We start from the raw sequence: 25,795 nt of genomic DNA on the forward strand, positions 1-25,795 counted from the left end.
CACCTGAATAAAATAATAAATTATTTTGTTAGTCTTTAAAGTGCTACATAAGTTCTTTTTTGTTGTGCTAGAATATAGACTAACACGCCTATCTCTGTCACTATTACCTACCTTCTTTTACAGAGGAGAAAAGCATGTGTCAATTCATCAAGGGATAAAGAATGGTAGTGACAGAGGACAATTTCTAAAACTCAGGATATTCCAGGTCTCATGCTGGTGCTTTCAGGACAACACTCCTTCTACTACAGCTTCTAAGGTTCTACGTCTATACTAGACCAAAAACAGTCTACCGCAGATATGCAATTCTAGCTACACCAAATGTGTAGCTAAAATCAACGTATCTGCGCTTGGCTAACTTATCTATCTATACAGGGGAAAGTTGGTGGTAGAGTTTCTCCCTTCGACCTCCCTTACTCCTCACATCTTGTTGACTGCGACCCCTGGGAGCTTGATTTCACACATCCAGACTAGGCACGCAAAATCAAACTCTGGAAGATCAACCCTGGGCAGGCAGATCTTCTATGATAGTGTAGATAAACCCTTATTGGCACTGTACCATTGAAACTCACACGTTGAGCTGGAATTTAGGAAGCCGCTGAAAATAACTGCAGTAGTAAAAAGCCAAGTGTCCAACTAGGTATCTCTGCTTAGCGTGCACACAATGACACTTCTCAAGCTCCGGATTTTCTGCTATTGATGTCTATTGGAGAATCCTCTCTTCCAGTGCATTTTAAGTTATCTTACTAACAGAGATATTCTCTGGCCAGAGGAGAGATGAGCCAAACGGACTGAAGGAAAAAAGCTGTAGTTTCATTAGCAGTATTTTTCTTTGTACAATAGATTATCAGTATTCAGTCCATTTCTGAAGCTGAAAAAACAGCTGAAGTGTGAAGAGGACTTTCTATGTCTGTGTCTCGTAACACATCTCGGGTAGAGGGAGAGATTCTATCAGAACTCATGCACTGTTTGGGGAATGCCAGGAACAGATTTAGAAATCAGCTGCAATGGCTCAACCAGGAGCCAGTCCATCACTTTGTACTCATAGATTTAATCCAAGAGCCTCAAACAACTCTACAAAAGATGGGCTACTGTTTTATACCTACTTTATGGATCAAAAATAGGTACACAGATTAAGTGACTTGTCCAAGTTCATCCAACAAGTCATTAGCAGAAAACCAGGGCTCTGATTCCCAGTCTGCTGCTTTAACCACTGCATCGCAATACTGCTCAGATTAGATTTTCCTAGGCTAACAGCCCTAATCTTTTTTATTTTAACTAACAGCTGCACATTTCTACGGACAATCTTTAGCTTTGAATTCCAGGGGTTGGTTCTCTTGGGAATATACTCAGTTGTGGAACATGATCCACCTGGCACTCCAGTGTCTGTTCAATCTCTTGACTGAGTTTGTCGACCTATTTGCCGAAGCATTCCGAAAGATGGTTTGGCTATGAAGGAAATTTTGAGAGAAGATTTCGGGCAGTCATTTCCTGTTGTAGGCAGTACAGTGTGTTTTGATATTCATGGGCTTTTCATCACATAATCATTCCCAGAGGATATTTTTTGTCTTTCTCTCTCTCTGTGCATAACTAGCTCAGTGCTCTACCAAACAAGCCAAAAGACCACCTTGCTGTGACAATGTGGGAGTTGCACTAAGCCAGTCTTAGGTAGCGGTTATCATGGCAGCATAGTTTACACATATTCACACACAACTGGGTTCTCCAGACAAGGTAACTGCCCCAGATCAACTAACACAGCATAGCCGTGTCTACACGTGCACGCTACTTCGAAGTAGCGGCACTAACTTCGAAATAGCGCCCGTCACGGCTACACGTTTTGGGCAGTATTTCGATGTTAACATCAATGTTAGGCGGCGAGACGTCGAAGCCGCTAACCCCATGAGGGGTGGGAATAGCGCCCTACTTCGAAGTTGAACGTTGAAGTAGGACACGTGTAGACGATCCGCGTCCCGCAACATCGAAATAGCGGGGTCCGCCATGGTGGCCATCAGCTGAGGGGTTGAGAGACGCTCTCTCTCCAGCCCCTGCGGGGCTGTGTGGTCACTGTGTGCAGCAACCCTTAGCCCAGGGCTTCTGGCTGCTGCTGCTGCTGCTGCAGCTGGGGATCCATGCTGCATGCACAGGGTCTGCAATCAGTTGTCAGCTCAGTGGATCTTGTGTTGTTTAGTGCAACTGTGTCTGGGAGGGGCCCTTTAAGGGAGCGGCTTGCTGTTGAGTCTGCTCTGTGACCCTGTCTGCAGCTGTGCCTGGCACCCTTATTTCGATGTGTGCTACTTTGGCATGTAGACGTTTCCTCGCAGCGCCTATTTCGATGTGGTGCTGCGCAATGTCGATGTTGAACGTCGACATTGACAGCCCTGGAGGACGTGTAGACGTTATTCATCGAAATAGCTTATTTCGATGTCGCTACATCGAAATAAGCTACTTTGATGTAGGCTTCACGTGTAGACATAGCTCATAGCATTAAGTGCTCTCCTCTTGGGTTGTTTACAAGCTTGTTATGAGTAATGTTCACATGGACATAATATAAAAGACTCTCCTCTCCACTGCACCAGACCCTTGTACACTTGCCTGATGATTAGTCACAAGAAGAATCCAGGCCTAGCATCTGCGCTCTGCTAGCACCTAGTGAATCTAGGAGAGGAAAAAGTAAAGCCAAAGTCCTCATCCCTCCACATCCACTTGATGACTTCTGACAATGCAGGAGTGAGGGCACATCTCACCACTTCAGAGTGAGTGGCACACGCTATCATAGTGTTTCCCCTGGCAGATATCAGGTGGAGTATTTCTGAGATCTCCTGACAGGGCTGTGCTTCTCTATATAAATGTGTGCATGTAGAATGAGGAGCCACTATTTAGTAATGTTCTTTAAAAAAATAAGGGGAGGCAAGAGTTGACTGAAGGAGGAATGGGGTAGGAATCTTCTTGTTTCTGTTAAACCAGCAAAATAATTCTTAAAAATCTGTCCTCTCAGTATAATACATATACAGGATTAGTATATGACCCAATACAGGGAACATAAGATTGGTCTGATTCTGCCATCTCTTACGTAAGTATCATATTGGTGAAAGCTATTAGCTGGTAAGGAGAGACTCTTGATTTATACTGATGTGAAATCAGGTTCAGGTCTGTTTGTATGGCAAAACAATGCTCAGAAGAAATCCAATGTGACAGATCTTCAACTGCTATAACTCAGCAGAGCTTACTGAATCCAACAGAGTTGTGATTTATACCAGCTGAGGATCACCTGGCCCAGTATGTAAATATGAGACCTAAGACCATGTCATGAAGTATTCCTTGTACATGTACATGGTTTCTCAGAAGTAATATGATCTTTAAGGAGAAAGGAATGCAGAAATATTGCAGTTATGAGTATGTGTAGTTCCCTTGGTAACTGGCAATCTGGGGTGCTTCACAAACTTCCAGGGCTTTCACACAGAAAGTCACTGGGTGAGGAGCAAGGGACAGCATGGATGCTGTTAGTCAGTTATTTCTTACTGTGTGGCCCTTGGGACAGAAAAAGGGGATGGGTGATCTGCCTAGAACAAGCTCATTAGGAGCCTCAGAGGAAGCTATGAGAATATGAAAGAAGGGGATAGACCCAAAGTACAGCCAAACACTACCGTGGAAGACTGCCCTGCTCAGGGTTGATCTTCCGGGATTTGACTTCACATGTGCATGACATCGAACTGTCAGGACACGTGAGGAGTAAGGAAGGTTGAAGGGAGAAACTCTCCAATTGACCTGACCCTGTTAAGACAAGCAAGTTAACCAAGTGTAGATACTACACAACTAGCATTGCTAAAATTGTGTATCTGGGGGTTGACTTCTATGTCTAGAGTAGACATAGTCTCCCTCCTGTGTGAAGGTGATCAGGGTCAGGAACAGGTTGGAGCTAGTCTTCAGAAGAATCAAAGCAGGCTGAAGAAAGATTGAGAAAGATGTTGGAGACTATGGGCTTGACTCTCTTCTCATCAAAGCTATGCTGAGGCAGAGGAAAGAGGGATTCAAGCAGCCAACTGTCTCTCTCTGATTCAGAGTTTTCAAGCTGTCCCACAACCTATGACTGCATTTGACATCCTGCTGCCTGCACCCATTTCCGTACTTGGTTTTACATACTTGAAATTGGCAAAACTGCGAGTGGGTTATGTTCCCTGCAAGGTTAGATGGGGAGATGGTTTGCAATGGAGGGAGTAGAGCCTCACTAATAGTTAAATTCTCCCAGTAGCTAGACAGTCTCAATAGGAGCAGTTGGTTTGCCACAAAGGGAAGATGTTCTCTTCTGAGATTCTATACAAAGTATTAAACTTTGACAGCTGGAAGTGGGTTGAGTTTTAACTTACCATACAACTGACTCACTAGTAAGGTCATTTAGCGTTTGCTTTCACTACAGCATCCTGCTCCTCACCTTGCTGAACTCCAGTCTGTCTCCTCTAAAATTCACTTTCCTCTTCCAGCTCTCAGAGCCATTTTCCTAATAAGTGACCTTGTCCCTATTGAAGGTCTCTTTTAAGGAAAATGTATTGGCACTGGGTGCAAAATAGGGAGGCAGGGGCAATGCAGGAAAATCTCCTCCAGCATTTTTTTCCCCAGATCAATACTTTGCAACTTCTGGTGCACAGCTAAGTAAAAGCACCTGATCTTGCTTTCACTCATGGGCAGCAGACACCAAAGGCACAGGAAAACAGTGCCTTCCCATAGAGCCTTGTGTGGCCCACCCAAATTCAGCCCCCAGGTCTCTTCCTGTTTCCCAGGCTGTGCTGTGGGGGCTCTTCTTCCTGGGACAAGGGCACCAGGCTGGGGAGCCCTAGTACTAATGGGGGCTGATTTGCACTCCAGACCTGGGGCAGGGAGGGTATGCATGCCATCCACCTGGGGCTGGGGAAGGCACATTGCCCATCCACCAGAAATGGTGGTTGGGACTGTGCTGTTCACTCACCCAATTGGTGCTCTGGGTCTGTGGGGAGCTGCACTAGGCTGTCCACTCACACTCCTGGTGCTCTGGGGCTGGGGGCACTTGGGCATTCCAGAGCGAGTGGGCGAGGAGGCGCTGGCTTCTATGTGGAGAGAAGAGCCCTTTATGGGCTCAGCAGGAAGACAGAGCTCCCGTCCACTTGCAGAGCAAGGGAAGTGACCAGAGCCTGATTCTCAGCTGCCACAACTGAGTGGAGCAGCTGCCACCCCTGACAGGACCAGGGAAACTGCTCCTGTCAAGGGCAGGGAGCGTTAGGCTGCCACCCCTTACAAGAGTGGTTTCTCTGCTCCTGTCAGGGGCAGCATCTCAGCTGCCACCACTGACAGAAGCAGGGAAGCTTCAAGGAGACTTCAGCCTATGCTGCTCCTCCTGGCATCTCAGTGGCATGCTCCATAGCTAGCTGCTATTTCTCTCAGGGAAATGGAGTAGGGGAAAAGAAAAATGGGGATAGGGGAAAAAGAGTAAGTATAAGTAGGGTTTTTTCCTCCCTACAGGTGTGTCTACACTTGCGTTCCTCTTTCAAAAGAGGTATGCAAATGATGAAATTGAAAATGCAAACAGGGTACAAATTTGCATATCTGACACCTCATTTGCATATCCCTATTTCAAAATAGCTTCTTTCGAAATAAGAAAACCAGTGTAGACGCTGCTCTTTCAAAAGTAAACCCCATCTTCAAAAGAATCCTTCTTCCCTTTTTTTATGGGAAGAAGGATTCTGTCAAAGATGGGGTTTACTTTCGAAAGAAGCTATTCCGAAATAGGGATATGGAAATGAGGTGTCAGATATGCAAATCTGTACCTCATTTGCATTTTCAATTTCCTCATTTGCATATCTCTTTTGAAAGAGGAATGCAAGTGTAGACACACCCTGTTTTACAGCTATTTCCAAACAAGCTTTACTTCTCTCTCTCGCCCTCACACCTTCCCCTCCTCCCTGCCCCGCAATAAGGCTTTGTCTACACTACGCAGCTGTTTGCAACACAGGCAGTGTAAACTATGTTGGTCGGCACTTTTGACGACAAAACACTTTGACGCCCGTCCAATGAGCGGGGTTCCCGTTGCGGACAGGAGAGTGCTCCTGCTGACGAACTGCTTACACTGGTACTGGCCATAGCAAAACTTTTGTTGTTCAATCGGAAGCATAGGCAAAGCCTAGCACTGAATGCTCTTTGCCCTACCTTACAACCCAGGGTTCGCCATGTTGAACGTCCTGGTTGAAGATGTCAACTTTACTACCGCTTCCTGTCCAGCTTGCATGATGCATCCAAGTTTAAAGCCTTTTCTCACTGTCTGTTTAGAGCACTGCTATAGGTTCAGCCAAGCAGAAGCTGATTCTGCTATCACTTTCCCCAGCTTTCTTACACTACAGCTACAGGACAGCCTCCCTGTGACATAAGGAGTGACAGTTCTGGGTGAAATGTGCACAGTTACTCTAATTTGTAAATAGCTGTTGGAGTTAGCAATAGGATGAAAGAAGGAATGAAGAAATCCCGTGTCCAAGGGTGAAATTTTCACATCAAATTTGGTCTGGCCACCATTGTTTCTGCATGCATTAACAGATGCTATAGTATACGCTAGAGTTGCACAGAGGTGAAAATACCATATGCAACATAAGAAGCAGCCACTTCTTTCTGAGCAGCCTTTTTGCTACTGGACAGGATGCACATAAAGCTTGGCATATACTCATAAGGTCAACTACTTAGACACACTGGCCGTGTCTACACGTGCCCCAAACTTTGAAATGGCCACGCAAATGGCCATTTCGAAGTTTACTAATGAAGCGCTGAAATGCATATTCAGCGCTTCATTAGCATGTGGGCTGCTGCCGCGCTTCGAAATTGACGCACCTTGCCGCCGCACGGCGCGTCCAGACGGGGCTCCTTTTTGAAAGGATGCCGCCTACTTCGAAGTCCCCTTTGAAGTTTGGGGCACGTGTAGACGTAGCCACTGATAGAAAAACTGAGAACAAAATTATTTTAGTAAGTGTAATGGGACAGGGTTTCTGGGAACAGCTACAGAAATCAATCCAGAGCACCTTTGCTTAAAATCCAGGCCACTGACAGCCCCCAGCTGGGATTTCTGTCTCACTGGCTACATCTACACGAGCCCCAAACTTCGAAACAGCCACACAAATGGCCATTTTGAAGTTTACTAATGAAGCACTGAAATGCGTATTCAGCGCTTCATTAGCATGCGGGCGGCCGCGGCACCTCGAAATTGACGCGCCTCACCGCCGCGCGTCTTGTCCCGATGGGGCTCCTTTTCGAAAGGACCCTGCCTACTTCGAAGTCCCCTTATTCCAATCAGCTCATGGGAATAAGGGGACTTCAAAGTAGGCGGGGTCCTTTCGAAAAGGTGCCCCGTCGGGACCAGACGCGCGGCGGCGAGGCGCGTCAATTTCGAAGTGCCCCGGCCTCCCACATGCTAATGAAGCGCTGAATACGCATTTCAGCGCTTCATTAGTAAACTTCAAAATGGCCATTTGCGTGGCCGTTTCGAAGTTTGGGGCTCGTGTAGACATGGCCACTAAGGCAAATCCAACCAGACAGAACAACACCTCTGCCAGCTCCACTGGCCCAAATTCAGGTGAGAGGCTCTTAAACCTTTTTCACCAAACACTGCACACATTCTTCCAGATCCCAAAGGGCCCAGCCCCAGACCCCGGACAATATATACTTGGATCTTACCCAAAACAACATGCTCACCAATTCTTCAGATCTAATACCTAAAGATTTATTAATAAAAAAGAAAGCACAGAACTAGAGAGAAGAATTGTTAAGCAGTACTTTACATGCATCAACCATAACTACTGACGAAGGCTAGCGATGTTATTTGCTGATTCTTGAAAGTCTCAAAAGTTCATTTCAGGTGACATAGATTCAGTTGTCAAAGCACTGTCGATCCGGCCTGCTGGGGTCCACTTGCTGGGACATGGACCCTTGAAGACCAAAAAGCAAAGGACCCAAGATGGACACTGCTAAATCCACAGCATGGCTCTCTCTTGTGCTGTCTCTCCTCTTCGTTTTCTGTTCATGGACAAAGCCCCTTCTTCTTCCAATAGTCTCTTGAGTGTCTGCCCCCACCTGACTCAGGTGGGCTGCTGTGGCAAACTGCCATTGGCTGAATCCCAAGAGACAGTCTCATATTTCTGAGATGGACCTGTTCCTTTGTTTCAGTTCAGGTCATTTGACCATTGGTCTGCATCCCCTTGACAAGTCTCAAGCATCTGGAATGTGGATTTGGTGTCTCAGCACCTGGTTTCCGCCCTATTGTTCAGCCCAATGTCCTGTCTGTGGCTGAGTTCACACCTCTTATTGTGAAGCTTAGCACTTGAACATGTTCTAATACAGCTTAAATCTATAACTTTACCTACATACATCATACAAACAATTGAGTAGCATACATAGATTCAGGGTATCGTTAGCTTTCATTAGACACCTCACACGACCCCCTTAGCACAATATTTGGAGCCAACAGCCACACTGGGCATTAAAATGGTTTTCAGGCCCAATATAGAATTCCAGTCACGTAACAGTAAGGAGTGTGATTTTTCACCAAAATAATTATACCAGTCCAACCCTAAGTGTGGATGCAATTATAGACGGAGTTTATATTAATATAGATCAAGTTATACTCAGGCTTGGCAATAAAGCTACATCAGCAAAAGCACCTTTGAAGAAGTACAGCTGTATACCCACAAAGATAGTGAACTGCTTTAACTATACTAGTAAGAGTAAAATATTACAACTCTTATGCCGAGACAAGACTTTAGAGTCACCTAAAAATGAACTTTAAAAGGTATCATTTGTCACATTAGAAATAGAGGTTCGACTGAAACTGAAAGAAATGCAATTGATTTGACATGTTCTGGAGGATCTCTTAACATTCTGTTCCTTCCTATCTGAAAGCAAACTTGCGGGATGTTCTGCTTCTATACATATCCTCCACATTATTAGTAGCTATGTAGACAGTAATTATCTGAAGAGGTATAATTTAATGATGTAACATAACTGACATTTCTATGGCTGCGCAAAGGGCAAACTTCCTAAGTGTGGAACTGTGCTAATTTTGTCAAATATGAGTCATATTTACAGATTTTCTTTCTGAAGCACAAAAAGTCACAATTTTGTGTTACAGTTGCTTTCTTCATGACAAAAACCAGAATCAATGGAAGTCTGAATCCATGTCAAAGAAGCTAATAAGACATGGTGGTGGTGGACAAGTTACAAAGGGAAGCCAGATGGTCATTGTTTGAGGCGGAGGAGACCCCAAAATATAAGCTGAGGTGCTCCATACCCCTATTAAAAAGAAAATTATTTTGCCTGTTTCTGCTTTTGTTATTTGCTGGGCACTGGTAGACAACCTCTGTAACATATTCACCTATTTTATATGCCATCACACTAGCATGCCAGTAGTACTTGACAGCTGTTCCTCTGTGGTATCCTTAAGAAGACAACGTGAAAATGTCTCAGCACTGAAACCAAACTGAATATTCACCAAGATTTTGAAGGGATGAGAGCCGTTGTGTGTCTTCTCAACTGTCTATTATCACTGACAGCACAAATAGGAGCAGTACTCACAGCTGTAGGCAATTTGGGGCAAACAGAAAGCAATGTAAGAAGCAAACAAGAGGTTTCTACTAGTAATTGGAGCATTCACTCAGGCAAAATTCCTTTATTGGGACTTCTACCTGAAAAAAGGTTCTGGTGATTAGTAAAAAAATGGTCACAGAAATCCTTTTCCTCAGCTGAGCTATGAACTTGACTATCATGCTTCAGTCCCTCAATCTGAAAGCAAGCCTAATTGACAGTGTGTTCCTGTCGAGAACATTTTCTATTTGATGCATAATACAGAAAACAGACAATCATGATTACCTTTGCAACAAAATAGAGCAACTTATTTACAAGGGTGTGACCAAATGCACCACTGTATTCACACCCTCACACCACTGTAATATCATCTGTGCAAAACATGTTACGTGAGGTTTCATTTGAATTTGCTGGTCAATTATATCATGGTGAAATGGATGTTACAATGTGATATACGAAGCTACAAACATAAGCTGGAATTATGTCTGAAATATGCTTACTGGACAAGTTTGGGGGCTGAGCAAACCATTTCTTAGGGCAAAGAACAACATGACACCTCTAGTCAGGTGTCAAAGGTATTTGGTTATCACCTGTCAAGTGGCCATTCTTTGGCAGGAAAAGATCAATTTGCATTTTAACAAACATGGAACCTCTTTCACCATGAGACTTCATGCCTCCTTTCTCACAGCTGGAAGGAAGTATATTTATATGTACAGTGCTGTCATGATGCAATATAGCTGTGCCACTTCAGCATGTCTAAAGAAAAATCTCTGTGCTACAGGAGAGAGCTCAACCCTCAAAAAACAAAAACAAAGTCTAACAACCGCCACAAACAGCATAACTCATGCATCTGATGAAGCGGGTCTTTGCCCACGAAAGCTTATGCTCCAAATATCTGTTAGTCTACAAGGTGCCACAGGACTTCTTCTTGTTTATTTTGGCAGTAGATTTGCCAACATTGTCTCAAACATAGATATAACATAGGGGTAACTCTCAGGAAAATGCATGTATGAGGTTGACTAAACTATGCAAATAAAGGGCAAAAAAAGCCCAGGTAGAGTCTCTTCTCCCCAACCCTCAATTCTTATTCTCACTCATTCACTTAAAGATGACAAAGCAACCAACCCTTAGATGGTGAGAACAGAATCAGAGTTGAAAACTTGTTTAGCCATGTTGCTGGGAACATTTGGTAAAAATTTTATCTTCTTCCAAGCCTAGTGCGAAAGGTTTTAGTTATTAGAAAATATTATAGCTTTATTTCTCTGGTAACCACTTCTGTCTTTAATGCTTTATACTTGGATTGACGTAAAACCTCTCTCTTCCTAGTTAAATAAACTTGTTTGATACTTCAATCTGAACTCACCCAGTGATGTGTGTTTAAACTGAACTGTTTGGCCATCCTAATTACAAACTTATACACGGACCCCCTTACAGGGGCAATGAACTTTTAGCATATGAACTGGGCAGGAGAGGGATGGACACTGCAGAACACACATTTCTGGGAAAAAAAATCTAGGTTTGAGACTGTATCACCTGCCTGTGATAACCAAGGCTACCGGAAGCAAATGTATAGCTGGTTTTCTCCTGTGACAGGCTGCTGAGTCAGGGCAGTCACTATATGTAGACACCCAAGGTGTGTACTGCCTCCTGTTTGTAAGCAGCTCAGGTCAGGAATTAGAGCAACAAAGCATGGTGCCTCACAAAAGTTGCAGGGCAGATGGTGACACAATCAGTGAGTTACCTATCTCAACTGTACCTTAGATTGTGACATAGGGATATTGTTGGCTTAAAGGTGGCTAAACATTTAAATTAAATTAAAATAAGACTTCCTAAGTATGCAACAGAGATGCTTCCTCACTTCAAAGCAAACAAAGAAATGAACCTTGCCTATTAAAATAGATTTTTTGAAAACAGCTAGACATGAAACAGTAGTGTCTGAAGACCAGATACTGAAGCACAATAACAGCCAAAATGGTTATGAATAAAAGCAAAACTGACTTAATAGATTTCACTATGCAAAAGAAATAGAAAAGGTAAACAGTGTAATCAATGAGTAATTATCTGGATTTTTCTGTACATCTAGTCACCACTGATACTCTCTGGGTTTTTTTTAGTTGTGAGGTTTTGCCTTTTTGTGTGGTTTTTTGTTTGCTTCTTTTATGTGGGAGGAGGGTATTAGTTTTTCATTTACTTATTAGTACGTTTTGTGAAGAATTGTCAGTTTTGGTTGAATGTATTCCTGGAGGTTTCATCACATGACTTAAATTTTAATTAAAAGATTAATTCATGGAGATTCCAGGACAATCCTGAAGGGATGTTAATCCTAAGAACTTGTAAACAAGCTTCTTTACAACACAGCAGTTTGACATTGACAGTATCCCTTTGAAAGAATGCTATATAAAAGAAAACAAATATATTAAATTTCAGTAGGACTAGGTAAGGGTAACTGAAAAGTTATTCACAGTTGGCAAGTAACATTTAAATCCATAGTCATGTGTACTTTCGGGAGATTCAGCTATCTGCACACAAAGAGGAAGTGATCAGGCATTTTGCAGGGAGCTAAGCATGGAACGGTGGAATGGGATTTGCAGACCCTGCAACCTATCAGTAGGAAAAAGGACAACAAAAAAAAGCTCCTCAATAGTTGTTTTATCATGGATTAAAATAATGGTAGCTGCCTCACCTCGCCACCATCCTGTCCAGCAGTGTTTGATTACTGGGTAAACACTGATGGAATTATGGACCATCCTCCCCAAGCGTTCCTTCAATTCTCTTTTTCCTTTGAGAATTCATTCTATGTTCAGGGCCAAATGAAGGCACAGGTACAACAGGCACACATCTAGGACTACAGCTCCTTGGGTCATTGTGCTGCATTCGAATCTAAGCTCTTGGGTTCTGTCTTATAAAAATTGAAAGTGTCTAGCCCTTATCATGGTGAAGAACATAAGAACATAAGAATGGCCATACTGGGTCAGACCAAAGGTCCATCGAGCCCAGCATCCCATCTGCTGACGGTGGCCAATGCCAGGTGCCCCAGAAAAGGAGAACAGAAGACAATGATCAAGTGATTTATCTCCTGCCATCCATCTCCTGCCCTTGTTCTGAAGGCTGGGGCACCATACTTTATCCCTGGCTAATAGCCATTTATGGAACTAACCTGCAAAAATTTATCAAGCTCTTTTTTAAACCCTAAGAAGTGCTTGAAAATGTGACTCCAGTGCAATCAAAGCAATAATATATTCCCTTATTTACTAACAGCTTGTGAGGCAAACTGCTCCAGAAAATGCTAATACAAAGACCTGCTTCAGGGGGTTTTGCCAATGGGATCTCAACAGAGGACTGGGAAGAACAGGAAGAAAAATGCAGCAGACCCAGTTCAGCCACGCCTGCAAAACAACTTGGGAGCTGCCCCGCCTCTCCAAAGCGAACCAGGAGCTCTGCCACCATTCCTGAGCAGGGAAAAGTGACAGCCACAGTCACTCCAAGGGGGTGCAGTCACTGTACAGGAGCAGGGGCACGGCAGAACCCTCATGTGGTCGTGTGCCTGGGACAACAGATTGCTGTAATCCAGCCTTATATTCACTGAGGTCTGCTAGGACAGAGGAGAGTCATGGAGAAAACTGACTATTATGTCTACATGAAATAACTCAAGGATTTCTGTTATAAAACAGGCATCCTAGAGTACAAAGGTACATCTCTTTTATGTCACACACAAAGCAGCTAGATGGCAACTGAGAATGTAGCCCAGAATTCTGTTACACTATTAGTCCTTGTTGTGATGGGTTGGATCACAAAGATCTCCTTGAGACTGACACCTGATAGGCTGACCATAGCAGTGAAGCTGCCTGCCTATTCCCTGGGGTGCCCTGCCACCCTGTCCTGCTGAGGCAGATACAATGGTCTCCCCCAACAAAAGAATAGAGCTGTGGTGGCAGTCCCCAGCCCATCTCCCTGCACAGCAACACAGACACTGCGAACGGCTCAGCTCAGGGAGGGCTCAGTTACAGGGACTTGACAGCATGCGGGAGCACAGCCCCGCAGCACCAAAATCCCAACTAAATCCATCTTACTCTGCATAAAAGTTTTAAACAGAGAAAGCTTGTAAGTCCACCCTGTTTATCAATGAAAGAGAGGTAGGAACAGTTGTTGTTCTCCTCCCACACACCCGACACACAGTAACAATTATTTCCTCTAGTTTTGATAATAAAAAAAAAGTGTTCAAAAATATTTTTCAATAAAATATGGGGGCACAGCATCACAGTGGACTACAGTTCAAATTTCATATGTTCTAGTTACGTCACTCAGGAGTAAGAAAAATTCTCTCTCTGAGGGACATAGTTAGGCTGACCTATGGAGATGCAGCTAGGCTGATGGAAGAAATCTTCTGCCAGCCTACTTACTCCCATTCAGAGAGGCGGATTACCTCCATCATAGGAGCAAAACTCTTCTGTCCATATAGGAGGCATATATAGGAGGCATGAGTAAACTTTTTACATTGGGCCCCACTTTTAATCTCTGCAATTAGCAGGGCAACCCCAACCTGACTAATGTAATCCAAACCAACTGAAATTTTGGTTATGTTCATATGGGAAAAAAATTCACAATGTATAAGGAAATAAGTAAGTACAATGTAAAAATATTATTGATTGGTATATAAATGTGAATAAACATACACAAAACCAGTAACGTATTTCAGCATTTTTAATTTAATGGATGAGCCTAAGACTCAGAAGCCAAACATGCTGCACCTCCCCTTACATAACACATAAATGCAACCTGGCTACTTTCAACCATCCATAAACTTGACTTAAACCCTTGTATTCTGAGCAGAGAATAGGTCATCTCCTCCACTTCACTCTGTCTTGGGACAAAACTTCTAGCTGACACCAAGAGTAACCCAGTTGCTGTTCTTCAGTCTCAGTAAATCGTCTCCACATTGTCCGAGGTCTTCCTCTTTTGCAGTTTCCTTGCAGGTTCCATTTGACAGCATAACAGATTATGCTGGTTGATGGTTTTCTGAGAGTGTGGCTTAGCCATCCCCAATTTCTTCTCTTGATTTGAATGTCAAGTGATTCTTGTCCTGCTTTGTTCCAAAACTCCTCATTTGTGACCACATCTTGCCATCTGATGTGAAGGATGTACCTCAGGCATCTGTTTATGAATGTCCGTAGCTTGTGATTCGACGACCTTTTAGTACACCAGGTCTCATATCCATACAAAAGCACAGTCTTCACATCCATAAACTAAATTGTAACATATTTTAAGAGGAAGGTGTAGCCATTTTAAGTTAAAGAAGATAATTATCATCTGTTTGGCAGCCCTTTTTCTTTGTCCCTTCCAGCTCTCAGATAACATTATTAACAGAAATTAAATTGTGCAAACCCTTAATCTGTAATGTGACTGAGGCAGCTGCATTGCTCAAAACAAATAAACCACACTGAGTTTTAAATGCAAACAAGAACAAATTTTATACAAGATTCTTACACCCTCCTCCTGCTTTAGGTTTCTCAATGATTCCCTGGGGCTCCTCTTCTTCCCCTTCTAGATTCTACTTCCTGATTTTTTGAAGGCGCCATATATCATAAGATGTGATTCCTAAATACTACATTTCCCCCCTCCAAACGCTTTTTGGTACAATCAAACAATAACAAGTTGCACAATTTAAACCTTCAGAATTCCAGTAATTCCTTTGACTGTAACACTGCAAAGTCCTTCAGCCTGTGTGAGAGCCCACACAACCATAAAGGTCTGTTCATGACCCTGGGGACACTAGCAGTCAGCAGATGCAAGGTTGGAAACAAAATCAGAGCCTCAGAATAAGCAAAACCTCCAAAGAGGCAGGCAGTACAACTCCAGCTGCTGATGGTGCAGCAGATTTCCAAACCTGCTTCTTCTGTGATGGACTCCCATACTTGGACTCAAGTACTGATATGCCTATGGGACCAATCATGCAATTTGTATGTTACCACATCTAAAGGCATGTAACCTGCATTGGAATTGAAAGCTCTGACCCTGCATGGCCTGTATGCAGTATATGCACCAACTGCCCCCTCTGCCAGGGTCACCTTAGCCTACCATTTGTCATCGGTATAACCTTTGAAGCATGCCGGATACTTCTACACATGGTTGTGAATCTCCCAATACTCCTGGGATCCTTCAGAAAAGTACATAATAAGTCTAACAATAAAGATAATTTTCACCCCAACGCCAGTGAAGCCAGAGACTGACCGATCACTCCCTAGGAAACAGCCTGGTTATGCTGTAATACTGAAAGAAAAGCTTGTGGAAAGGGCACGCTATAAGACAGATGAGCTCAAAGCTCAATCTTCCATGTGAGATATAATTCCTCTACAGCTTTCTTAGCTTGAGGGTGGCATCTGGGGGTACAGAAATGGGTGAAACAAGCAGAAAAACTGTGGTCCTTGATCAGGAATTACTGTTTGGGGATAACCCCACCTAGTGAACCACTCTTTCAGCCCATCACAGATAACTTGTTTTGCTTCTTATAGTTGCTCCCTCTGGCACAGCAGCACACTGCCCCAGGCCTGAGCCCCGACCAGAACCCCTTGGCCCTCTCCCGTCACATGAATTTTGTTACGTGCACCAGTATGAAGGTGACGTGTGCGAAGATGATTTGTCACACATCACCTCCACACTGGTGCACACAAGAAATTCATTCTGCTCAGGGTGGGAAAAAAATTAACTGGAATACTGAGGCTGATTATCTTACAGGAGTCGGCACTAAGCAAGCATGGTTCACAATTTTGGATTAAATCTTTGTCTATAATTTCCTGGCCACCATGGCTACGTCTACACGTGCACCCAACTTCGAAATAGCTTATTTCGATGTTGCGACATCGAAATAGGCTATTTCGATGAATAACGTCTACACGTCCTCCAGGGCTGGCAACGTCGATGTTCAACTTCGACGTTGCTCAGCCCAACATCGAAATAGGCACAGCGAGGGAACGTCTACACGCCAAAGTAGCACACATCGAAATAAGGGAGCCAGGCACAGCTGCAGACAGGGTCACGGGGCGGACTCAACAGCAAGTCGCTCCCTTAAAGGGCCCCTCCCAGACACACTTTCATTAAACAGTGCAAGATACACAGAGCCAACAACTAGTTGCAGACCCTGTATATGCAGCACGGACCCCCAGCTGCAGCAGCAGCAGCCAGAAGCCCTGGGCTAAGGGCTGCTGCCCACGGTGACCACAGAGCCCCGAAAGGGCTGGAGAGAGAGTATCTCTCAACCCCCCAGCTGATGGCCGCCATGGAGGACCCCGCTATTTCGATGTTGCGGGACGCGGATCGTCTACACGTCCCTACTTCGATGTTGAACGTTGAAGTAGGGCGCTATTCCCATCCCCTCATGGGGTTAGCGACTTCGACGTCTCGCCGCCTAACGTCGATTTCAACTTCGAAATAGCGCCCGACGCGTGTAGACGTGACGGGCGCTATTTCGAAGTTAGTGCCGCTACTTCGAAGTAACGTGCACGTGTAGACGCAGCTCATATGTTATGTAACACCTCATGTTCATACATATCTTCCCAAGACACCCTTTGTGGGCACTAGACAGCACCTCAGCCAGTGTGTCCTCTGCTCTCACCATTAGGGAGCTCCAAAGTAGACCATAACGGCCCATGGTGACAATTCAAGCCTCAGAAGAAGTCAAACACTGAATAATCTGGAACAATTTTTGACCAGTCCTGACAAAGGTATCTGAGAACTTCCTGTAGTTCTGGGGCAATGCCTCCAACAGTGCTTAAACTGGCCCACTCCCTGCAAACACTCTGGAATCCAGTTCCAGACTTCATTACTGTGTAACAGGGCCCATAAGGGTGCAGTGACCTGAGCATAACATTGCACAAAACAAAGGTAACAGTCAACTAACCTAAGAACCGCTAGAAGTCTTGGCTTTTCCGTGAGGCCTGACAGTCAAACAAGAGCATCCTCATTGGACTGCAAAGAAGTGACTCCACTGAGCAGATCATGACCCACAGAATCAAGCTGATTCCTTGGAGAAACATACTTCTCCCCAGTCAGGGTCATATGATGGTTCTTCAATTGGGTTGATATTGTGTGAAGGGAAGCATCACGGCCACAATGAGATGAGCCACAAACCAGGATGTCACTGATATACATGACCACCTCAAGAAAGTCTGCTAAGTCATGGCATTTTGGAAACAGCAAGAGACTATGATAGCCCAAAGGGGCATCCTTTAAAACAGAAAGAGGGCCATATAGGTGAGAAAAGCCACGCGGTTCCATGACTAGGGAGAAAATTGTTTCTGGAGATATCTACGGAATAGATCCAACTGAGCGGACAGAGATGAACCCTGACATTGAACTACCAATTCCTCCATGGTCAGCAGATGATATCAGTCGGCAAAGGTCCTGCTATTCTTTTCCATCCATGTGAAGAACATTTTTTTATGTGCACCAAGGTATGAGTACACACACCAGAAATTGAAACAAAATCCTGACTGTGGGCACTCTTCTAATCAGCTGGGTGGCATTTAAATCTCTGGGTGCCTGGGAGCAGAAGGGCACGTACAACCTGGTAAGCACCCTCCCAACCCCCTCATACTCAGACTCCACAACCCTTTCCTGGTCAGATCCTTCATGCTCAACCCACTCCTGCACCCCTTCCTCCTGGATAGACCCCCTGTCCCCAGCCTGCTCCTGCTCCCTGCCTCCTGCCCAGGCAGCTACTGCACCCTTTCTCTTGCCCACACCCCCACCCTCAGCCCCCTCCTCCTGTACCTTCCCTCCCACCCAGACCTCCACCCTACCTCCCACCCGGACCTCCACCCTACCCCCCACCCAGACCTTGCACCCCCATCCCTAACCTTTTCCCCTGAAGCCCCTCCCATGCACTGAACCCCGCATTTTGACTTCACCTTGGAGCCTAGCAAATCTACTAGACCCACGACCCCAGACAAGTTAATCTGGCCTATGGGAAGCCCTGAACCTCAGTCCTTCCTCCCACCCCCATGGCGGCTTGAGTGAGAGAGGAGCAAGATGTCTCACTTGGGGGCCACATCAGTGAAAGTAGGGAGTTTTATGTTTGTTTGCTTGCTTCTCAACATTGTGTGGCCTCCAACCGTTTTTTTTTTCTGGAGGTCAATGACCTCCAACCCAAAAAAAGGTTCTTTACCCCTACCATAAAGACAATGTTGCAACCTTTTGTTTTGGACATACGTACATATTCTACTTAATATAAAATGAAGTTTGGTAAACTAACATGATATATGCAGTAAGATCTAAATATACACCCCGTGTGTTATAGCAACATATTTACATTTTTGTGCTCCAGTGGCCTAATCATTGCCCCCAAAATGGATTTCTGTGAGTCCCAACACCTTAAATCCCAGTGCTTAGAAAAAATCCAGCCTGTGACTGCTGGCTCCAGAATGGGCCGTGTAAAATGGGAACACTCCCACTTCTCCTTGATATTACATCACAGGGAGATTCACCATTTGCGAAAACGCAATTTTTGCATTGCATTGCTATATCTGCATAGCTTGGACCAGTGCTCCTTAAACTTTTTGAGCCCATTTCCACACTACCGCTGAAGATCAACCCACTCAGGGTTGATCTTTCATAGTTTTGTTTTGTGCATGCACGAAACAGAATTTTCTGGGGTTAATGTCAACCCTGGAACGCCTCGCAAGTGGCAAGGATTAAGGAAGGTCGATGGGAGAAACACTCTCGTTGACCTTCTTCTGTGAGAACAGCCCTAGCAATCGACCACAGATAAGTTGACTTTAGGTAGGCAATTGGCATAGCTAAAATTGCATATCAGCAGTCAACTGCTATGTCTCGTATAGACATAGCCTGAGACCAAAGAATAACAATTATAGTTTTTAATGTGGACCACTTGTGTTCTTAAAAACAAACAAAAAAAACCTGTTGTCAGACCCAAAAACATAAGCAGCAACATATACATCAAAAAACAAAATGAAGTAATTTAATCATGTATCATAACAATGAAGAAGTAACATTGTAGCTGTTTTTAATAACAGCAAATCTATACCATCAGTGTCTTTTTCCACAGGCTCGTGGCACATCTGCGAGTTGTTCATGGCATACCAGTGTTCTGTGGCACACAGCTTAAGAAACATTGGCGTGGACTGTGCTGTCCATGAGGTGAAACTGGCAAAACATCTGTGGTGCATGGTGCCGTGCATTAGTGAGATTCATTTTCCAGTGACAACCAGCAACAGTATCTCCACGCGTGCTAAATTGATGGAGCAGATTTTAAAATACTTCCAGTCCCGTGTCACCAAATTAATCTCAGGCATGGGATCTTTCCTCATCTCCTGATCACCCATATGGCTTGGGCAGAACAATGCCTTCCAAGAAAATAGTAAAGTTTTCCGTATCGGTGGCATATTTATCTCTGGCTGACCATTCCCAGAGCTTTGATGGTGACAGGAATTGCTGCAGTGAGGATCTGGCTCCTACATTTGATGAAAATTGGGATATAACTCTTATATGGTTACCTGAACCTCAGTCAACATGCTGTACCAGGGTGGCTGCAGCCATGGATGGTGTGAATGATGCCCCAGAAGAACCTGAAAGGGGATTATGGTGTGGGAAAGGAGCTGAACTTCTTCAGTTGCAATTTCAAAGTGACAGCCAAGCTCCATCACCCAGTGGAGGGTCAGGGGACACTCCCATAAGCCTGGGGATAAAATCCACTCCTTAAACTGATTCTGAATCAACTCATCAGTTAGGGATACAAATTTATACATAACTCCCTGTTCCAGGAAGCTGGCTAAACACTGGCAGAACAATGCCCTGGGGAGCTGTGCTCACTGATGAAACATAATACATTTATTTGAGCATACTACTGGGTGTGGGGCGACAGTACACTGCTAGCTGCGTTACCACCTCCTGATAGGATGTGCTGTTCTCCAGAGTGGAAAAAATCCAAGAGTCTCGTGTGCAGATTGCATGGATTAGGAATGCATGAGGCATGCTTCAAGTGCCATTTCCAGACCAGCCAACATCATACACACATCAAACGTTGCAATGTATTTGGCACATGGACAGGGTGAATTCCCTGACAGCATCAGTGATAAGGCTGGTGCACCCAAAGAAACGGGTAGCTGGAAGCACTGTTGGCACCAGCTTCCTCATCACCGCTGTGATATTCCAAATTCTTGAAGACTGCTTAAGTTTAAATGCAAATCAGAACAAACCTTTATTACTAGATACTAGGCACTCCCTCTGTAGGTTTCTGATGATCTTCTTCACTCTCTGGTCTCCATTTCCTGGTTTCGCAAAGAAGCCATGCCTCATAAGTAGCCATTACTAAATACTACCTTTCACAAAAATAAATTACAACGTAATGACAAACAATAAGAACAGGTCTTGATTCTGGTTTGGTGGAAGTCAATGACAAAGCTCCCACTTAATTCAATGAACAGTAACAGAGAGATAGCCATGCTACTCTATATACTACCAAAACCAAAAAGAAGTCCAGTAGCACTTTAAAGACTAACAAAATAATTTATTAGGTGATGAGCTTTCGTGGGACAGACCCACTTCTTCAGGCCATAGCCATACCAGAGCAGACTCAATATTTAAGGCACAGAGAACCAAAAATAGTAATCAAGGTTGACAAATCAGAAAAATATTATCAAAGTGAGCAAATCAGGGAGTAGGGGGCAGAAGGGCCGGGGGGAGGAGTCAAGAATTAGATAAAGCCAAGTATGCCGGGCTCTTATGCATACTTGGCTTTATCTAATTCTTGACTTCTACCCCCCCCCACCACTTCTGCCCCTCTACTCTCTGATTTGCTCACCTTGATAATATTTTTCTGATTCGTCAACCTTGATTACTGTTTTTGGTTCTCTGTGCCTTAAATATTGAGTCTGCTCTGGTATGGCTATGGCCTGAAGAAGTGGGGCTGTCCCACAAAAGCTCATCACCTAATAAATTATTTTGTTAGTCTTTAAAGTGCTACTGGTCTGCTTTTTTGGTTTCATTCAGTGAAAGGAGGGCAAGGACCAGTCTTGGCTTGTCTTAATGAGTATCTTCATTTTAATATTACAATTGCTCCACTCTGCATTGATCATTGCCATACTAAGAGCATAAGGCTTAGACACCTGCAACTATCATTGGGAGCTTTGCATTGGCTTCAAAGAATAGCACTGAGACACAAATATAATTTTCCACAGATAGCTAATGACAGCTCTGCAGGAAGCTGTTATGTTCCATCTGGGTAACAGCATATATTTCAGAAGGTGGATTACTGGGCTTCCCTACAATGAAGGGTTATGAAAATTATTTCTTTTTCTGATCTGAGCAACTATGTATTTATAAAATATTAAATATTTTTAATTATTTTAATTACTTAAGAAAGGAAAATAACTATGAAAAGCTAATTAAATATATTACAACCAAAAAACAAACAAACAAACAAGGCAATTGAAAGCTCAGACTTAAACTCTCTGCTTAGTTAACTTTTCTTCCAGACTGAACTAGCCCTACTGTGCTTACATATTGCAGATCATACGGCATCTTACACAACATCATGCTCTTAACTCAAGTCACTTCAGTACAACACACTGTAGGGAAGGACAGGCAAGAACTGAGGCCAGTTCCTGGTCATTCATGACAAAGTACTTTGTACTGGATCTTACTTAATTTATTATATTCTTGTTCAACATCTAAATAAAATCTGCGAAGCCTTTGATTTCCACATAGACTTTCTCTTGTCATGCAAGTCCATAAAGCAGCACATTTTTTTTTCTAAAGACAACAATCCTACAGAAGCCATGGCCATTTTTCAAAAGGAACATTTTTTCCCAGATGGGTAATGAAAACAGCTGAATATTTCACAAACCACAAAACCAGGCAGCAAATTCTAAGGCCTGTGCTGGGGGAAATGAACTGGGGAAATGAAATGAAGAATTGAACTGCTTGTGAGAGGTGATGAGCTTTGTAGGTTTCAGCTTTCCAAGGTGACCAAATGTTTTATTCCCTGTGTGCAATGACATAATTACTACTCTTCATGTGTCCTTTCGAACATCTTGTGATCATTACGGAAGAAGACACAGCCAAGAATATGTTAGGTGTTTGCAAATGAAAACCATTCCTTTGTTCCTCACAGATAAAGTGAATATCATCCTCTCTGACATGGCATACCAATCTACCCAGAAATGAGCACACATCAGCAACCTGTTTTACTCAATGCTCTCTTTATCCACTCAAGGACAACTAGGTTAAACAGAAGTAACTGCATGTCCATAGCAAGTAAATATTTATACTGTAAGGGAACGTGGCCTTTTGATGTAAATGTTTTCATATTAACTATTAAAAAATCTGTTTGGGTTGATGCAATCACGGATCTTCAAATGAAAACAGTGAGTCTTAATTTAATTCTTAACAGCATCTACCATGTATTACTTTCAGATGAATCTGAATTTCAGATTACAATTAGAACATTATATCTTAGATGTATGAATTCATAAATAGCTACATCAATAGGAGCTATAGAAATTAATAAAATGAAACAGTACCTGGCGATGCTAGCACCTTATTTTTAAGCCACTTTAGAAACATATACTAATTAAGCTTGACTAGTGTTCTGATGCAACGCACCCATGTAAAACCATATGAACCTATCTATCACAGAGTTCATTGTTCAATGAAGTAAAAAGCTTCAGCACTGTCAAGCTCTCCAACTATAGTTTACAAGGACCAATCCTGCCACCCAGCGTAATCTATATACCATTATATAGTCAGCATAGTTATTAATGTGTAATTTGCACTGGCTTTTTGTAAAAAAAAAAAAAAAACTGAATTGCTTCCCCCCAAGAAAACCCACTGTGAGTTTTACGCACAATTTTAGTGCAAGATAGACAAACTTCTTAGAATAGTTTGTCTTCTGGCATGTAGGGAGGATGGGACACTCCATCACGGTGGTATCCAACATGCTAGCCACAAGCCACGTGTGGCTATTTGGCCAGTTCAGTGTGGTTAGTTGACTTGAAAAAGAAAATCTCCAAAATGGTTCCATTTTCAGAATAATGGGACAAGCTGGCTTGCTTCAGAACCGGTTGGACACCCCAGCTCTATAACCTCAATTTTTCTCCATTAATAGAAGAATTATCAAAGATTTAATACCAAAGGCTTAAGATGCAGGAACAGGAGAGGTTCAGAGAACATCCTGAATTGACAGACAGACAATTACAAAGAGCTGGTTGAGAATATAAAAAACTTGTCCTTGGGGGTCAGAAGTTAAAGGCTAAGCCTGGGTGTTTGCTCAACTTGCTAACTCCTTTCTCTCACATGAATCCCCGCCTCGGTTAGCCTTTGCTGGAAGGAATCCCAGGCCTTTCACGCACCCATTTCGCACCAGGCACCTAGGCTGGCAGCCCCACCCCAGATTCATTAGCCCTCCCGTCCAGCTGGGCAGCAGGCTCCGGCCAGGAGGCAGCCCGGGGCGATCGGACTCCTATACACGCGCGGCCCCGCAGGAGCGAGTGGCGGAGCCGCGGAAGGTACCCGCTGAAATTTCCCCTCCTAGCGCCCACGCGGCGGCACAGTGCGGGGCTGCCCGCCGGCTCTGCAGCCTGCCCGGAGCGCACGGGCTGGAGGGAGAGAAAACCACCCCCGAAGCGCCCTCCCCGCGGGTGTCCGCTCGGGGTCGGGCGAGCCAGAGCAGAGCCGCGGGCGCCGGAGCATCCCCGCGGGGCTGCTCAGAGCCACTTGCCAGCACGCTGGCTGGGACCCCGCTCGCAGCCCGTTACCTCTCGAAGAGCAGGCGGATCATGAAGATGCAGAAGGCCAGGGGGAAGGCGAGGTACAGGTCCTCCGCCTGCGGGAAGGTGGCTTCCTCCGTGTTCTTCAGATCCGCCCAGGTGACATTGTGCGGCAGCCAGAAGCGCTCGTTCCAGAACCAGGCGAGCACCCCTGCCATCTTTGCTTTGTCTCGCCTCCGCCGCCGCTGCTGGGGGCGCCGATGCGCAGCTGCGCCCCTGGGTCCCGCTCCGGAGCAGCCGCCCTGCCTTGTCCTCGCGGCAGCTGCGCTCTGCGCCCGGGCTCCGCTCCCCCGCCGGGCTGCGCGGCGCTGGGGAAGGGCCGCCTCGCCTGTCACAGGCCTCGCCGCCTGATTGGCTCCCGCCCGCGTCAGCCAGCCGGCGGGATGCTGGCGGGGGGCTGAGGCGGCTGCACCGGCGGGGCAGACCCAGGCGGCCTCCTCCGTGCCGGGGCTCTTGCGTGGCGGGGCTGGGCCGCGGCTGCCGGCCTCCACCCGGCGCCCAGCCGCGCGCCCGGGCTGGCCCGAGGCCAGCAGCCGCAGCCGCGCAGCTGCTCCTGCCGCCCCCACCCCGGTTTGCAGGCTGCACGTTGCAGAGGCAACGTGGCTCTTTCCTGCCGCTGGCCCGGCCGAAAGTTCCCACGCGGCGCCCGGCCGGGGGCTCGGGGCAGGCTGGCTGCACGAGTTGAGTCCCCTGGAAGGGCCGCGAGCCCCTCAGCAACCCCCCTCCCTGAGCCTGGGCTGCCTCAGCCTCTCCCTGGAGGGAGACCCAGCGGGGTCAGCAGTGGGCTGTGGCACTCACTGGAACACCTCGCTAACCTAAGCTGCAAAGGGACTTGGCTGCCTGAGCATATCTTCCATTTAGGCCCATAAGTCCGAGGTTTGGTTCTGCTGAAATCCACAACACTCCTGCCAAGTCTTGTAGGTCACATCTAAACTCGCTCCATGTCATCCTTTTCCTGATAAAAGCTCCCCACCGCTTGAGTGGCAACCTCTGGTCATATGCAGGCCTGCTTCATTCCAGGTGTCTGTCTCCTACTGAAGCCATACATATCAGAGAGGTAGCCAAGTTAGTCTGTGTCTCCAAAAACAAGAAGTCCTGGGGCACCTTATAGACCAACAGATATTTTGGAGCATAAGCTTTCATGGGCAAAGACCCACTTCGTCAGATGCAACTGGTGAAGTGGGTCTTTGCCCACAAAAGCTTATGCTCCAAAATATGTTGGTCTATAAGGTGCCACAGGACTTCTTGTTTTTGAAGCCATAGAGCAACTCACAAAGGGGCAAGACAGGAGTTTGGGTCCATCACCCGATCCAGGGGCATGCTTAAAGGCCACCTGCAGGATTGGGTCCCGCTCTCAGTACCAGCATCTATTCCACTGTGGATAAATACTTCAACAGTCACAGGGTCAGGAAGAGAGAGAGCAGGAATGGAAA

At 45.1% G+C, this 25,795-nt stretch overlaps 1 protein-coding gene across 1 annotated transcript in view; it reads right to left on the reverse strand.

Annotated features, from left to right (window-relative positions):
* Positions 1-24,785, reverse strand: part of CERS6 (ceramide synthase 6) — a 228,884-nt gene extending 204,099 nt beyond the window's left edge. The window contains exon 1 of the mRNA XM_075000988.1: positions 24,351-24,785. Within this exon, the coding sequence (XP_074857089.1) occupies positions 24,351-24,520 (170 nt within the window). The 5' untranslated portion in view covers positions 24,521-24,785. The remainder of the gene's footprint in view (positions 1-24,350) is intronic.
* Between the last annotated feature and the right edge of the window lie 1,010 nt (positions 24,786-25,795).

Source organism: Carettochelys insculpta, chromosome 8, assembly GCF_033958435.1.
Source record: "Carettochelys insculpta isolate YL-2023 chromosome 8, ASM3395843v1, whole genome shotgun sequence".
NCBI lineage: Eukaryota > Metazoa > Chordata > Testudines > Carettochelyidae > Carettochelys > Carettochelys insculpta.